Below are 17,706 nucleotides of genomic sequence, written 5' to 3' on the forward strand. Positions count from 1 at the left end.
AATCTACAGAGAAGAGAATGCATCTGTGCCTCAGTGTCCCTATTTCTAAAACAGGCTAATAGTAGCTCCAGCACTTTGAGAGCCTCAAAAGAAAACCACTAAGTGCCAAGTATTACTACTGTTTTCCTCCTGGGGTTTGTGTAATAACATAGGCTTCTCAAAGTGGTTATGTTTGTGCAGAGTAGAGTCCCAGATTGTCAAACTCTGATGGTCCTATTTGAACTATGAACCCGAATTTACAGGCGGCATGGTACAGCTCAGTAAGCCTAAAGCCAACAGCTGGTGTTTCAGCTCATGTGATCTTACCTGATATAGGCCTGGCCACTATGTTTTAACAGTGACTTTCTATATTCTTTTTCTTTCCAGATTCCATGGAGCTGGGACCATGTATCCCTGTGAACTATTAAATTAGAATTGATTCCTGGCCTCTGACAGATTTTCAGTCATTCTTCTCCATTCAGCCAGGCAGGATGGGGGAACATGGGTATCAAGAAACTCTTTAGTGCTCACCATTTTGAAGCATACAGTGTGTGTAGGAGGTGATCATAGAACAAGGTGTTATAATACTGGACTGGAAGACAGATCTGGTTCTAATGTCAGCTGTGCTGGGGGGGAGGCATAGCTCAGTGGTTTGAGCATTGGCCTGCTAAACCCAGGGTTGTAAATTCAATCCTTGAGGGGGGCCATTTAGGGATCTAGGGCAAAAACAGTCTCGGGATTGGTCCTGCTTTAAACAGGGGGTTGGACTAGATGACCTCCTGAGGTTCCTTCCAACCCTGATAATCTATGTGCTTTGGATAAGTCACTGTGTCTCAGTGTCCCCATCAATAAAATGGAGATGATGATAGTGACTGCAGAGAAGGATTGTAAGAATAAATGAATGTATGTAAATTGCATTGAGATTCTTGGATGAAAAGCCAGGCATCATTACTTCAATTTTTAGTTGCTTATAAATGAACAGGTTTTGAGGGGAAGGGATGGTGGCATACAGTTGTGGGTGCTTCAAAGCTCTGATACCCAGGCCATGCAACCAACAGAACCTCTTCTGTCATAAGAAGTACTTCACTACAGTACAGTGAATCCTCTAATAAATGACCACCCCAGGGGCCAGCAAAAATCAGTTGCCTTGAAGAGAAAGAGCCAGATTCTCCAGTCTTCAAAGGTGACTTTGCACCATGTAAGTGGCACAAGGCAGCCAGAGCTGGCCAGTAGAGGATTATCCCTGCAAAGGGGAACTCTCCACTGGTTTATAGTAAATGGAGGCTGCCCTGCTGCCCCGAGTCAGCTGTTGCCCCCAGCATGCCAGCACATGGTGATTGAGGGTATATGTAAGGGACAAGGTGAGGCCAGGAGGCTCCACTATGCCCGGTCTTCTACAAGTGTAAACTGGGGTTGCCCCTGAATCAGAGAGATGCAACATAGGGTGTTTAAATAAAGATTGAACAAAATGATGCTAGAAACCTTAGGAATATCATTAAGTGGTCCCTGTAGACAGGAAGTAGCCAGCTGCATCTAAAGAAGTGGGTTTTTTACCCACAAAAGCTTATGTCCAGATAAATCTGTTAGTCTTTAAGGTGCCACCAGACTCCCAGTTGGAGGTTGTTCTTAGTGCAGGTTACATAATTTATTATGAATTATTCCTTAAATGCTGGTGCCCCAGATACTAGACTGAAAGCCCCTCTATCCACCACGTAGGTACAGAAGAGGCAGTGACCATACAGTCTTTCCCACTCTTCCACATTCTATGCCTGCCCTAGAGGGATCATCTCTCAGGGCAGAAGGGGCATTACTAACACACAGGGAAGACTGTAGCTTTTTTTGTTTCAGAGTGAGGGAGGCCCACAAATATTCTGTAAGTGTTATTAGTTCAGCATCCCTAGTCTCCCTACAACTAATGCTAGCAGTATGGGGAAGGTGGACACTGTCATCAGAAATGAGAGGCCTGAGAGCACTAACTCATTTCTCATGTGCCTATCAGCCATTAACGACTTATAGTCACTAACAAATCTTGGCCAATTGGCAAATGCCAGGTGATCTCTGTCACTGCTGCAAAGGAAACATCCCCCGGGGAAATCTCCTCGGGGATGAGTTCTCAGCAGGGCCCAAGACAATGCGCTTGTTTGAAATCTGTGAGAGAACATATGGGAAATTGACTGCTGATTAGCTGCTGTGGGGAGGGAACAGTTTATAATTGTTTAAATAGGATTGAAAACCTCTGTAATATTTTGCTGCTTTTCCTAATACCATTACAGCTCTCTCCATAGCAACCAGTTGAGACATCGTAGACTTTGTTCCTGGCCTGAGAGGTTAGCTATGAGGACTAAAATTGTGATCTGGGGGCAAGCAGGGCACAGTAGTGTGGATAACTAAGCTAATGAAAAACATTAACAATGCTGGCCATGCTGGAAGAAGGATAAAGTATCTAAGAAAGCAAGAATTAAATGAAGAGTGGAAAAATCAACTCAGTGACATTTACTTGGCAGAACAATTTAAATGGTTAAATGTAAATATCAGTGGAAACAAAGTGTATTGAACTTCACAGCTGTCAATTAGGCTGGCCACCACAGCAATGCAAAACTTGATGGCCACAGCAGGGAGAGAACTCAGATTCTCCTGCTCTAAGATCAACTTTTGTTTGAGCTAAAGGAGATTCTCTATTACATGACAGCAGTACAGGGTCTATGATGCAGAGTGGACACTTCTGATTCCAGCCTGTAATGTCCTGGCCAGCTCATTGCGGTATTTTGTTCTATTTTTTATTAGGATCAACTAATAAATTATTTTATTATTAATAAAAATACCTAGCTCTTATCTAATGCCTTCATAAGTAGCTCTCAAAATGCTTTACAAGTAATATTATCCCTATTTTGCAGATGGGGAAACTGAGGGGCAGAGAGATGATGTGACTTGCCCAAGGTCACACATCAGGCCATTAGCAGAGCTGGGAATAGAATCCAGGTCTTGAGTTCCAGCCCATTACTCTATCCACCATGCCCGGCTGGCTCTCTCAGTGAAACAAACACTGATTTTGCCTGGGGGCAGACAGGTGCCTAATGCTTTATATTCCAAAGTGGGAGCTGGTACTGGTTTCTCATTGGGAGGGCTGCAAGCAAGGCCTGGGGTAAGATCAACATTGACTAACACAGTGCCAGGATACTGTCATCAACCAAAGAAGTCAATTATGTTTCTCATGAAAAATAAACACAAAACAAATTTCAGCTTTCTACAATACCTGATCCTCTTTCACACACCTGTTTAGCTCCCCCCTCAAAGTGCTCTAATTTCTGTGAAAGTGTGGTCTGAAATAAATGGTCAGACTGTAGAAAAATTGGTGTTAGATGGCCTTGTTCAAAACAGTCATGGCAAACCTCAAATGATATTCCTCCCCATCACGTCCCCAGAAACTGCTATAGAAAAATCAAGCAGTGCACAAACTATACCAAACATTTTAAAATGATACCATAGATCCTTTCCACCCCTGTTCACATGGAAGTCCTGGTGCAACCTGAACTGCTGTGGCAGAACCAGCCCTCTAGAACAATGTGGTGCCACTTCAAGGCCAGGGCTAGAGTTAGTGGTGCAAATCTGGAGTCATTTGTTCCATGGATTCTGCATATCATGCCCCCCTTTGCAGTAAGGAGCTGAGTTTAATATTCAAATTGCTCTAACATGGGTATTGCACAGCAGGGTCTGAGGCAGACTTTGGGAATGGGGGAGAAGAATACCAGCTGGGCTGAACGGGCCACTTCACACCTCTGCAGTTCTTCTCAGGGGCAGAGGGTTATGCCAATCCTCTTCCATTTTTCTAAGAGAGAAGTGTGGAGTTTGGGGCTCCCCCTGCTCCCTGTTGCTGCCTCTAGCGCTCCTTGCTACCCATTGTTTACCACTTTCCTCTCTCCCCATGGCTCCTCCAGCCTCACTAGGGGGTATGGAGGACCAGGAGTAGGGCAGAGCTGCTAGCTGAACGGCAGTGAAGTGTTCCCAGGAAGACTCCCTATGCCCTCCACAAGTTCCCCCAATCATGTCCCCCTCACTACCATCATTTCTTCAAAAACAAGGGAAATTCCCTGCCCAGAAACATTGTGAAGGTTGATTGGCAGTGCCTCATACCCTTCCAGGATGTCAAGGGCACCTCAGAAAAACAGGGATTAAAGGGTTAAGGCACACACCAGCGCCACCCAGCATCCTTAACTCTGCTCTATTTGAGGAATGCCCTGCCCATCATGGCACTCTAGCCTTCCAGATGACATGGTGCGTTGGGGCACGCAGCACATGGGAACTGTGAGAGAAACCATCAGACTGTGTCCTTACTACACTCCACCATTGCACCTACTCTGCACAAATCACCTCCTCCCCCTTGTCCAATGATGCCTTCTGGGAATCATCTGCACTTCCATGCATCCTGTCATGTGCTATCAGACAACTCCAGAGACATACGGCAAGAATAGACTACCATGCTCTTCTATTGTCCAGCCCACATAATGCAGCACAGAAATCAGGGGTCCATAATCCTTCTGGATGCAGATGCACCCCTCCTCATATTGCAGCGTGAGCTGCTACACCTGGCAATCCAGCTGTCCTGAAGGGCAGTTGGAGCACAAGCAGACAAATGAAAGAATACAATTCTGGGGGACAGAAAAAGACACATTGACTTCGTTGTTCCTCAGATCTACTTATTACAGGGTAGCCTGTAATAAGTAGGCTACCTTGTATACTTACTGTATAACCCCAGTGGCTCTTGCCAACTCCAGTGGGCAGAGTTAAAGTTGTGTGGCAGGGCTGGTGTTTCCTTATCTCGTGATTTTACAAGGTTTAAGTACAGGTGCACACAGTGCTCTGGAAAGGTATGAGGCACTGCTATTCAACTGTAACTCCCCTGTGTGTGTGTGTGCTTGATTTAACACAAGGACCTACTAAAAGTGACAATAAGATAAACTTTCTCTAATTAATTTTCACTAATATTTCAAATCAATACATAAAGTGGCAAAATACTTTACAGAAAGTATATTCAGCTCTATGGGACCTTTCATGTCTGGCTTTGAGTTTGGAAAGGTGTCTAGTAGTTAAAAAGTCAGTAACTCTGCAGCTGCTTTAGAAATAGAACCCTTCTATTGTTTAGTTTTGTTTAAGTTGGTTTAATGTTTTCACACAAAGGGGATTTTGTGCAGAGGCATAAACTCTCTTTGGACATTGAAGAGGTTTTCAGGTTGTGTGTTTTTTGGCAGGGAGGTCCCTGCTGATTCAGCTTTTCTTAAGCTTCCACACTGATTACACCTTGTGTCAATATGTACTTAGCGCCAATTAGTGTGCGTGTGTCTCTCATTTCTCCCTTTTGATCAATAATTTCCCAGAATAGAACATTAAAATAGAGGGGGAGAGAGGGAAGTCTAAATTAAATAAAGAAACTGAACAAAAACGTCATCTAGTCATAACACAGTAGCCAGTGAATGTACTGAGTAAAGGAATATCAGAATCAGATTGTTCTTTCTGTGACTCTGAATCCTGTGCGCGTTTACCATTTTTTCACCAACAAGAACATTATTTAAAAGTTCTGCCAGAATTAAACAACAACTTGAAATTCTCACTGCTGTATTATGAGAGGGACGCACCAGCCCTAACTCAAACCTGCCATTGAGAGATAGAAATACTTCATTATCCCTCATACTAGTACAATTAACCTGTGGAACTCCCTGCTGCAGGGCATATCTGATGCAGAAGTTTAGTAAATTTCAAGATTGAAGGATATTCTGAGATTATTGAAAATCTTAATATTTAGGGAATTATTGAACTATAAATAGTTCAGCAAAATGGAAGAATGGATTAGACACTTCTGTCAATAGCTGCAGTTATACTAGAAGGGGAAAAGTCATGGTTATTGAACCTTGTGGCTCATGGGAGTCAGGAAGAAATCTGGACCCTCCCACTATGGAATACAGCATAGTACAACTGGAAGCATTATCAGTGCTGAGGTCTTATGCCTTCCCCTCAGATATATCCAGCAGTGGCTGCTATCAGAAACAAGGAATCTAGCTGGAAGCATCACTTGCCTGTTCTGGTATGAAAACGCCTGTTCTTAAACAATAAAGAGAAGGAGTCAGAACATTTTAAATATGTTGGGCACCATGCAAATCCATGGATGGCCCAGACCCATAATAACAGATCCTTTATGGGTAGCCATTTGTAGATCTTTATTACCCCAGTATAGGATCTCAAGTTTCCTTAGAGCTCTGGCTTCAGGGTTGTAACACGGACCCTAAAGGAGGAATTTACAGTACTCTAGAGAGCATGTCACTTCCCACAGATCAGAGGACATGTCTGGAAGCAGTGAGTCCCCTGGAGTAACCTCTATCAGCTACACATTTTTTCCTTCTTCACACTGTAGCTGTGCTTTACTAAGTTTTAGTCACCTCTTAGCCTTTAAAAAGCACGGCATCTTGGAAACAGGAGCAATGCAGCCAACAGCCCATTCTCCTGTGGCCTCACTCCTCAGTCAGATTTAGAGGCAGAAGCAGCATTGGTGAATCAAATGAAATAAAAAAGGCCCAGGAGGAAGATAACATATAGCTAACCTCTCTTCCCAAGAACCTGGTGCTAGAAATCTTTCACAGCAACAGCAATACTAAGGGCAGTTACCACTGGAGAAAGACATACCTGACCAGGGACCTAGCTATCTGAGGAGGCACCTCTGCCCCAGGCCCAAGCAACACTGGCAGCAGCATATATTCAGGGAAGGGCTCACACCTTTGGGATCTGCTCTTCCTGACGAGGCCCAAGAATGGCCAGCTTTAAGACACAGCTTAAAACAGATCTGCTTGGTCAAGCAATTTTCAGTGGTCTCTGGGCATGGACATTTTTCTAAAGGAGACTTTTAGTCCTATGTTTTATGGCCCACTGGACCCTGTAAAGGTGCTTGGCTCTGCCCTTCCCAGTAGACACATCCACTGTGGCTGGGAGCTCTGCGAGCACCATTTCTATCTGCAATCTGTTTACCTGGAAAAATAACAGTAGATGTGAATCTACGCAAGGTAAGAAAAAGGATGATCACTCTATCAAGGGAGTTCAGTAGGAAGGAGGATAAAGCAATATGGCAAAGAGCCTAACCATAGGTCTGCTTCTGCTACTCCCCAAAGCAGAGCCTGTCATTGGGGTAGAGGAAAGCCCACAGTCTATAAGTGAGTCTAAGATGGTTCAAATTAAAGTAGAAGTGGGATGCTTTATCTGATACCATCTTACATCCTCCTGTTTGTTCCTCTAATTGCTACACTCACTCTCCCCGGGCCCCTCTGTGTAAATTACAGCACTTGAGACTCAAACCCACTTGCCAACACTTGCCAAAAACCCACTTGCCAAAGTCAGCCCTGCTGTAAAATGAAGTCAGTGGAGCTGCATCCATTGATACCCAGGGCTGAATTTGGTCTCCTGAATCTGGCATCTGGGTCTTAAAGATCTTCAGCATAAAATGGTCATTGGGAACAAACAAATAAAAGTCAAATTTAGAAGATGTATGAATAAGAAAAATATTTTTACACTGCAATAACCCTTCTCACTAGCAACCCCCATATAGAAACAGGATTGCAATATTATCAGAGAGAGTATGCAACATGGATTACCCTCAAGATCCACCCAGGCCAGCACTAATGAGCCAATTAGCCTCCTCCACCCTAGACAACAGTGGCCTTTTCGTCGTGGAAACTGGTAAAAGTTTCTTCATGGGCTGGGTTGGACAGTACTAATGGGGAAATGACCTGGAACACAGAGCAAATTCATGACCCCCCCAGAGTGGTTTTGAACATCTGCCAAATGACTCTGGCAGGAACCCACAGTCTTCCAGTTATAAGTCAGTTTCTAAGGACCATCTGTCAACCTTATCCCTCCCACCCAAGCCCCTAGCGCCGTCAGAGGTGCCAAACAGCTCCCATAACAGCTGGAATAAAAAGAAATCCTGAAGCCCTGGATAACAAGTCAATAAAAAATCCCCATCCCCTTTTAAAGTTTTATCAATGGTTTGTACTCTTTTTATGCTCCTTTGAGGATGAAGATCTGAAAATGTTTGCCTCCCCCTAGCCCCTGAAAAAATATCTGCTTGCTTTTGCTATTATAAATTCAGGTATTATCTACCCTAGAAGACACTATGGCAAATAGAGAACTAGTGAAATGATATCACAAGAAAGTGAATGTTGAGCAATTGAGTGGGAAAAGGATTTGCCAACAGACTATTTAAAATGCTTTGTTTTCATTAGCATTTATTTAACTTCAATCCCTAACAAACGTGGAAGAAAGGAAGTCTTTATATTAAAGATTCAGCACACAAACCTTCCAGGCCTTATAAAAGGGCACAAGTTATTTTAAAAAGAACTGACCAACCTTTGTACATCACCTTTAAAAGCAGTTCTCTTTGGGAGTTAAAGACTGTTTACTCTATGTAGCAAAGACTTCAGGGAAGATCTCTACAGCTATGTTCAGCATTAGCTCTATAAAATAATCTTCAAATGAAGCTGTCTCCATGACTCTATTACATAGCTATTCTATTTAATTTTCCCTACTTTTTAAGATCTCTGTCAAATTAGGATGTAAATTCCAAGGAATGATCCCAAAGATTTCAAATTATAAGCATAATCTTGAAATGTATTAGTGCTTTACGTGTTTGTAGACAGCAGTTAATTATTATCTAAGCCAGGGGTTCTCAAACTGGGGGTCAGGACCCCTCAGGGAGTCGCAAGGTTATTGCATGGGGAGTTGCAAGCTGTCAGTCTCCACCCCAAACCCCGCTTTGCCTCCAGCATTTATAATGGTGATAAATATATTAAAATGTGTTTTTAATTGGGGAGGAGGGGACGAGTCACACTCAGAGGCTTGCTAGGGGTCACCAGTACAAAAATTTGAGAACCACTGATCTAAGCAATAAAACCAATAAAGATCCTAGCCCACTAGTTAAATAAAATAAGATCATAAGGAACTTTATGCTTTTTCACCAATCTCCTCAATCTTCTTCTAAAACATATGTCTTGATTTCAGTAAAATCTGTACAAATCATAGGGTCAGATTCTGCCACCCTTACTCACAGTATTACCTTACTCAAGGGGTAGTCAATAGGCAGACCATGGGCCAAATCCAGACCACCAGATGCTTTTGAACAGACCCCCAAATTTTTTATTTTCTTTATTATTGTTTATTATTATTATTATTAATTATTATTATTACTATATTTTTTAAATTATTTTATCTGGAGTGCGGACCTTGACAAAAAATAATTGACTACCCCTGCCTTACTCCATGAGAAGTTCCATTGATTTAAATGGGACTACTTGCAGAGTACGTATTGTTCCATATCTGAAGTTACATCACCTTTATGAGGCAGCCAGTTCTATTAAGCAACTAATTTTGCCAGTCTCATGAGCAGTCATCTAAGACAGGTTTCATTCTATACTATTTTCCTTCAATCACTGGGTAACTTTATGTTTGCCATGATTACTGGACACATTACTAAAGTCTCATTACTGAAGTAAATGTATATAAAGTCAGTTTGAGTTCCCTTTATCTTTAAATAATACTCCTGAGGATTTGAATCTCACACTAATGTGAAAATTCTACCCCATCCTTTGACTTTATTCATTCCTCTAACATTTTAAAACTTCAGCTGGTTCACTGTCACCACTCTTTTCCAGAGGATAGTCCTAGCTGCTATAACCTTTCTTCATAACGTAAATCTTTCAGAGCCACAGGCATTTTTTGTAAAAACAGATCCATCCCCTGTAGGAGCCAAATTCTACAGCCCATACTCCGCAACACCCCAATGCACCTCTAAAACATATATTCCTTGTTGCATTGTACAACCAACACAGAATGTAGTATTCCAGACAGTCTAGCCAGGGCTCTTTTGGGAAACAGTATCAGCCATTTGTTGTCTCTTTTTAAGTAAGGTACTTTTGTTTTGCTCATCTCAATTCAGTTATCCACACTAATCACCCCAGATCCTTTTCTTCGACCATGGGCTAGACATACATTCCACTTAGCATGTTGTTCCCTTGTTCCTATATGTTTCTACTCTGACATCTGCTGGCCCAGTAACCAAGACAATTCAAAGCCTTTAGAACCCGAGTGCTCTGTTCTCCACTATGTGCTCTACCACTAATGCTGGTAGAAATCCAAGCCTGATAAACTATGGGAATTTGGAACTAGAGGTGGGCCAAAACTGGAATTTCAAATCCAAACTCTTTAAAGATTAGAGGGAAGGCATGAATTTGAATCTCCAAATCTGAACCTGCTCATATGGTTCTGGTTCCAACTCAGAACCCTGCTATTCGCTAGGCCTGGTTCAGATGCAGCCAGCATTCCACAAGAACATCTCACACAATTGCAGAAATCTCACAATCGCATGAGATGTGGATCATTCAAGATTGTGGAAATGTCACAGGATCATACAGCATTGCAAGGTTCCCAGCATCTGGCCCCATCAAACTCAAACCCTAGAACTGATTGGCCTTGAACCTGACTCCTCATCAAAACTTAATCCAGATCAGAATGCTACTTCCTCAGCCCATCTCCATTCAGTAGTCAAGTCAGGTTCTCTCCAGGACTGTTTACTCATATCTCAATCAACCCTACTTGTTATTTCCCAGAGGGGGTATAAACCTCACATGGGTATCTAAATTAATTACAACAGTGACCTAAAATGGGAAAGGGGGGAGAAGCCATTTGCTTACCTTCACCAGTATTTTCAGTATATTTGTTCCCAGTATAGATGTCAGGAAAATCTGACTCCCAGAGTGACAGACTCAGAGAAGAGTATACACACGCAGCTCAAGACCTTCAATCAACATCCCTTGCCTTAGTAATAAAAACCTCCCCGCATTCCTGGCTAGTAGCATAAGGGTTAAAACCAATCGAGCACAGAGTGCTGGACAGGCATCAAGGTGGTTGCTGTATCACTACATTATCAGTTGGGGGAAAATACAGAGAACAGAATCAGCTGTCCACAGAATGTTTCCTTCCCATGCTTCTGCTGCAATGAATACAAGGAAAGGTAAGTGGAAGCAACTTCCCACATTCCTCCAATAGTATCTCATCAGAGCAGGACAGTATGGATCTGTACCAGCGTAACAAATAAATCCCACAAATAAGGGCAGGTAAATAGTTTAGGGTGAGCAGATCAATGAGTTCTTGGAAACTTTCTACTTGTTTTGCTCGGCAACTTCTTTTTCTTTTGCCACCTCTGTTGTTATAAGATAATGTTCAGGCTTTATGATGTCCCGTGTGCTACTTTAAGGAGCTTTAGCAATTGCATGCACAGTGCATGTGTCTCTGCTAGAGTAATAACTTTGCAGCTGGAGGAATAGAGTGGTTCTTTTGCAGAAAAAGCTTCCAAGTAATGAATTAAGGCAAGACCTCCTAGATTTTCTCTGCTTTTTGAAAGATCAGATTAATTCTGAGAGGTTGGGGGCCAGAGTGCATCTACTGTTGGAATTTTAGAAGAAGAAAAATGCTGCTGAAACATGCAGTGAAAATCTAATTGTTGGTCCAAGAGGATCTTGAATGTACGGGGTGGTGGGCTAATACTGTTGGAGACAAGCATACCCAAAAAAAGATATTGGCAGGCATGTAAACAAAGACAATAGACCAGAGCTAACCCATCAGCACATAATTATGGGCTTTCTAAAATGCAAGTTAAGTACATAAAGGGTGTATTATCAACCTAGCATGTAGATACAATAGGTTACATAGAGGAGATCTGTACATGCCACAGTGATGGGCATGGATAGATAGAGATGAATAAGCCCGGAGTTCATTTCTGAGAGATAGCATTGGCAGGGCAGACTACATGACTGCAACATGAGTACTTTGGGGAATTGATCTGGCCTCTCCTCCATCACACCCCAATAAGCAGGGTGTGCTGGCGCTCAACCTAGAAATCTCTGGGTCAGCACCCATGGGCACAAGTATGTGTGTCATACATGGGAAGGCAGGATCAAGTGCAGTGGGTGCCATTAGAACACTGTTCACGGGGCATTTGCAAGTAAATTGACACTTAGAATTAGTTCTTGTAACTGCAATAGCCATTGTTAATTCTTAATAAGAAATACTGCAGTAATGTTCATTTCTCACAAGTAGTAATAGTGCAGATTTTAATGGTGTCTGCTCTAAACCTGCACAGAAACCCTGAGAAAATGAGAAGGCAATATTCTTGCCCAAATATCTTGGCCATTCCTGATTTATCCTTCCCCCAAATAAATTGGAGATGAGGAAGTATAATGTTACAGGATATCCCTGCTGCATGATGCATGGGAAGTCATGCTGAAAAGTAATTAATGGATTTGATGGGCATAGGATCAGTACCTTACCATCACAAGTTTCAGTTTTAAAGTACAGAACCAGAACCAGGCAGTGGTGTGCATCACAGAACAGATGGTCTTGTTTCCCTAACTAAAATGAAACCACTGCTTTGTTGCAAGAGTGCAACAGATCATCTGAAACCAACTTCTACTCTTCTTGTTTTCCCATCACTTCAAAACTATGGAACTATCTAAACCCTAATTTGCTATATTCTCCCCTCCCTTGTGAATGGGGTTGGATGAATTCATGTGGCCTAATTTCAAACCCACTTGAACATCCTGTGTTTGAAAGTTTGAACTGAACAGCCTGCCACTTGGAGACCATGGGGGAAAAAAGGGGAGTAGAGAAAGAACATTTCTAATAAAGACAACATCTCTCTCATACACAGGGTCCCCACCGAGTATGCTTAGCATTTAGAGGGGTCTTTTAACCCTGATACAGAGCACAGAGCTCTCCATAATGATTTATTGTAAAACCCATGTGGGGTGGGGGGAAGCATTTAAATTACAGGGGATAAAAAGGTTTTCAAATTTCATTCACATTGTTCACTAAAATTGCCAGCTCCGGCATGTTCACCCATCTCTGCTCATAATAAACCTATCTAGGCCCAGTCCCCATCCCCCGCCCGCTTCTCAAAGCAAGTTTAAAAGCTGAAGTAAGCTCCTCTGAAAAGAGTGTTTTCTAAAAGAAATGAGATAGCCTCAATGCCCAGGACTGTGATGCTACAGCACAACATGGTGTGTGCTCATGTGAATTGTACTGAACAATTTATCTTTATTATGCACTGCTTCCTGCACTAGCCTATATTTTTTCCTCCTTCATTACACTTAAGTGTGAAGCATGAACTAGGTGCAGAAGCAATCAGACCAGGAAGCGCAGGGTAGGAAAGGAGCTTCAGAAATGGAGTTTGCTGCTTAGCAGTGGGGGGGTAGAGAGAGGGAGGAGTTGATGATGAAGATCAAGTTCAGACCTTGCTCAAAATGGTTGCAACTGTGTTGACCTCAGTGGCTGTATCTCCACTGACACCAGGTCTGAATTTGGCACTTTGTCTTGTATAAGCTTTGCTCACTTTCCAGGACATACCCATGGCCTTCCATGCTGATAAAGCCACCACTATTTCCCCCTGTAAGCGCAATGGCTGCAGCTAAGGGAGCAGTTCTTTCTCTTTGCTGAATTACGTGTCCTTGAACAGAAAAAGGCGGCTGGTTGAGAAAACAGATTAGGGTGCTTGTCAGCCAGTGTCAGTGTTCTGGGCTTGGATCTACAGCAGGTTGAGTTACTCATAAAAGATTTCCTAGTGCCAGCCTAAACTCTTGACAGACAACTGACAGCCTCTGTTAAAGAGTCCAGCCCTGTAGGCACAGCTCCCACTGACATCGAAGAAGGGTTTGTGACCACCTGCTCCAGTCCTGAATTGGTCAGGAAAAGAGGGGGGCTGCAGGTCCAGATTGAGCTGTGCTGGCAGAGCTGCTTGGGGGCCCAAGAATAGTACAGCAAGGATGATGGTGAGGACTGAGATGCTTTGGCAGACATGCCTGGAATGGAATCCCCGTAGGCAACACTTTCCACTCCACAGTGCAGGAGGAGAGATGAACCACTAAGTGCACTGGTCTGTTATTGGCTAGTCAAAGGAGATGCATTGATCAAGCTCTAGAAACCATGTCCTGTCCTCTTAGAGGATGTGAGCCTGTATGAGGGCAGAGCAAGGACAGCTTTAATGAAAGTCATTGTCACTGGTCCTCCAGGAATTGTTTCTAGGGTGTAAAAGAAATGGCAGACTCTTGTTTTAAAAGCTCAGTGGAGTAGGGAGAGGAAACCAGCCTCTGGTCACAGACTGATTCTCTGAGTCAGCAATTTGCCCATGTCTGGGGGGGAAGCAATTACCTGACATACCAAAAGGGAATATTACCCAGACATTGCAATCCCACTCTTGTCAAGGTGAAGAGTCAATTCAGCCAAATGATAACAGATTGTAAATAGATACAGACAGAAGGACGTGAACAACCTGACTAAGTTAGCCCAGACACACAACATGCTCCTAAAGGTGCACTTCTCGGCTTACGTGCTAAGAATGTCACTCCCACATTTCAAAATGATGGCCCCAATTCACTGTTGCCTTGCCCCTTGTGCAGTCATTTATACCAGTACAAAGAGGGTCAAGAAAGTCTGTGCTGGTGTAAATGAGTACACAAGTTCAGGGCAATGGTGAGTCTGGCCTATATAACTGAACAGAGAGAAAATCCAAGTCACTCTACAGATCCTTGACCTAACTCTGCTCTTAGTGAGATCAATGGCAAAACATTCACCAACTTCAGCAGGATTAGTTCCCGCAACCATCAGCAGGCATTGAAGAAAGACAATAATACAATGTTCTTCCATGCTATGGTTGCTCAGTCTCCAAGATTGTGCCTTACATGGTACTGTATTTGGGGCACATTGAGTATACCTAGCCATGTCATCTTTCCATCGTTTCCTCTTGCTGTGTGTTGTCAGCTAATGATTTCCATTTGTTTTGTCTTAATCTCCTCCTCCACTCTCCCAGCAGACACTGCCCTCTTGTTTCTCTTGGTCTTGGTGCTGGCAGCAGGGTCCCAATCTCCCAGCAGAGAAGCGCCCAAGGAGCAGCCTGACACAGAGCTCCTAAAATGCCCCAGCTCATGTGCCTGCAGCTATGATGACTACAGCGAGGAGCTCAACATCTTCTGCAGCTCCCGGAACCTCACGCACCTCCCAGAAGACATTCCTAGCAACGTTAAGTCATTATGGCTGGATGGGAACAACTTCCTTTCTCTGCCAGCTATGGCCTTCAGGAACCTTTCCAACCTGGACTTCCTTAACCTGCAGAGCAGTCAGCTGGCAAGCATTGAGCAGCATGCCTTCCATGGCTTAAAGGGCCTCTACCACCTGCACCTGGAACGGAACAGGCTGAAGCATTTGGCACCAAACACTTTCCTTCACACACAGAACCTCGCCTCCTTGAGCCTCAACAACAACCACTTCAACAAGATCGAGGAAGGCCTGTTTGCTGGGCTCTCCAATCTCTGGTACCTGAACCTCGGGTGGAACTCACTCGTGGTGCTGCCTGACAGAGTGTTCCATAACCTGCCTAACCTGAGGGAACTGATCCTGGCTGGGAACAAGCTGCCCTACTTGCAGCACCAAATCTTCTGCAGTCTCAGTGAGCTGAAGGAGCTGGATTTGAGTGGGAACTTGCTCAAGGGCATCAAGCTCAATATCTTTGTCAAGCTGCAGAAACTACAGAAGCTCTACCTGAACCACAACCAGATCAATGCAATCGCCCCACGTGCATTCATGGGAATGAAGTCCCTCAGGTGGCTAGACCTCTCCCACAATCGTCTCATCTTGCTCTTTGAAGAAACATTCCTGGGCCTTTTGAGCCTGCACGTGTTGCGTTTATCCAGTAATTCGATCACCAGCCTGAGGCCAAGGACTTTCAAAGATCTCCAGTTCCTGGAGGAGCTGCAACTGGGACACAACAGGATCAGGAGCCTGGCAGAAAGGACTTTTGATGGGCTAGGCCAGCTGGAGGTCCTTACGCTGAACAACAACCAGATTCAAGAGATCAGGGTCGGAGCATTCCTTGGACTCTTTAATGTCGCAGTGATGAACTTGTCTGGTAACTGCCTCAAGGCACTTCCCGACTATGTCTTTAAGAGCCTAACCAAACTACATAGTCTTCACCTGGAAAACAGCTGTCTCAGCAGAATCAGGCCACAAACTTTCTCCAGCCTTTCCTGCCTCCGGAGGCTCTTCTTGCAGCACAACACCATATCCATGATTGAAGACCAGAGTTTGAATGACCTGCATGATCTTTTGGAGCTGGACCTTAAGCACAACAGGCTAACCCATCTCTCCCCCAACATGTTTATAGGCCTGAATAACCTGGAATACCTTCTCCTTTCCTCCAACCAGCTCCTGGAGATCTCTCACAACGCTTTCAGCCCACTTCAGCGTCTCTTCTGGCTTGACCTCTCCAACAACCATTTGGAGATGCTGGACAACACCACAATTACCCCCTTAGCAAACTTGCGGTATCTTAGCATCAGAAACAATTCTCTGGAAACCTTCTCAGTTGGTTCTCTGGGCCCTTCACCTGTGCTGGAGCAGCTGTGGTTGGAAGGAAACAAGTGGCACTGTAATTGCTCACTGAAGGAACTGAGAGACTTTTCCTTGCAGCATCCCACAGTGGTTCCACGTTTTGTACAGTCCCTTACGGAGGTGGACGATTCCCACACACCCGTGTACGTGTACAACAACCTGACCTGCCTAAGCCCACCAGACCTGGCAGGCCTTGACCTGAGGGAAATCAGTGAAGATCACTTTGCTCACTGCTAACTAACACGCTTCCTCTTTACAGAGGACTTTCTGCTTTCTATAGTTGGCAGCATTAGATACATATTTGCACAAATTCAGGTAGAATCTGGAGAACTACTTTCCTACAGCTAATAAGTAAAAACATATAGCTATCTGGCATCTCAACCACCTTCCCTGAACTCTTTAGCAAGCTCATCAGGGTAGCAGTCCAAAATAGTGTGTTCCACCATTCACCATTACTCAAAGAGACCAGTACGATTGCACACCACTCTTTAGCTTTCTCTCCCTATGCTGTACCATTACTATATTTGTATAGCTGCAGTTTTCAACAGAACCAGCATACTAGCTTTGGCTGAACAGCCAGGGTAAACAGGTTCTTTGGACTTTGCAATTACCTTTGGGCTATTTGAACTTAGCATTGTGATTCAGAGCCAGCATTCCTTTGGCCAGCTCTGAAAAGTGAAGGAAAGAATGGGTGTGTGAGAAGGTATGAGTGGACAGGAGCCTTCTCCGAGGACTGTCTTTTCCAATTCCAAAATTAAAACTGATTTTAAAAAACCCAAACGATCATAGTACAATAAGAGTCGGACTGAAAAGCCAACCTGAAAGGGTATTGCCCACTAAGGACCAGCATTTGGGTCTCACTCCTGAGCTGGGAGCAAAGGATAGGCACTCTGTCTAGCCACCAAGGAGCGAGGAACATCTCATATCAGTTTTTTTTTTAGCAACCACTCTTGGTTAGCAGAGGTGCTGTTGTCAATGGATCATGGAGACAACCCTCAATAATGGAAAGAATATCACTGCAAAATAAGGACCTCAGGCTGGGGAGAGCAAATGGAGAAACCAAGATCCTCTTGAGCTAGGGGAGGAAAGTCTGGGCCACAGTGCTCATTAGTGGGAATGCTGATAAAGTTAAGTATCATTGCCCCAGAATCACCCCAGCTGTGACTAGGTAATGCAAGCAGGGACTTCATCCCATCTGTACTGCAATAGCTTGGATCAGTGGTTGTCAACCTCTTCCATTCTGTGTGACCCTGCGCT

At 43.9% G+C, this 17,706-nt stretch overlaps 1 protein-coding gene across 1 annotated transcript; it reads left to right on the plus strand.

The window, feature by feature from the left end:
* The first annotated feature begins 9,248 nt into the window (after nt 1-9,248).
* On the plus strand, nt 9,249-17,706 carry IGFALS (insulin like growth factor binding protein acid labile subunit). Its single transcript, XM_030545568.1, has one exon. It carries the CDS (start codon nt 14,698-14,700, stop codon nt 16,684-16,686), a length of 1,989 nt encoding a protein of 662 aa, XP_030401428.1. The 5' UTR covers nt 9,249-14,697; the 3' UTR covers nt 16,687-17,706.

Source organism: Gopherus evgoodei, unplaced genomic scaffold (genome assembly GCF_007399415.2).
Source record: "Gopherus evgoodei ecotype Sinaloan lineage unplaced genomic scaffold, rGopEvg1_v1.p scaffold_38_arrow_ctg1, whole genome shotgun sequence".
Lineage (NCBI taxonomy): Eukaryota > Metazoa > Chordata > Testudines > Testudinidae > Gopherus > Gopherus evgoodei.

Excerpts from the sequence above, each read along its gene's own strand:
- IGFALS (XM_030545568.1), top strand. The coding sequence starts at position 14,698 with ATGTTCTTCCATGCTATGGTTGCTCAGTCTCCAAGATTGTGCCTTACA.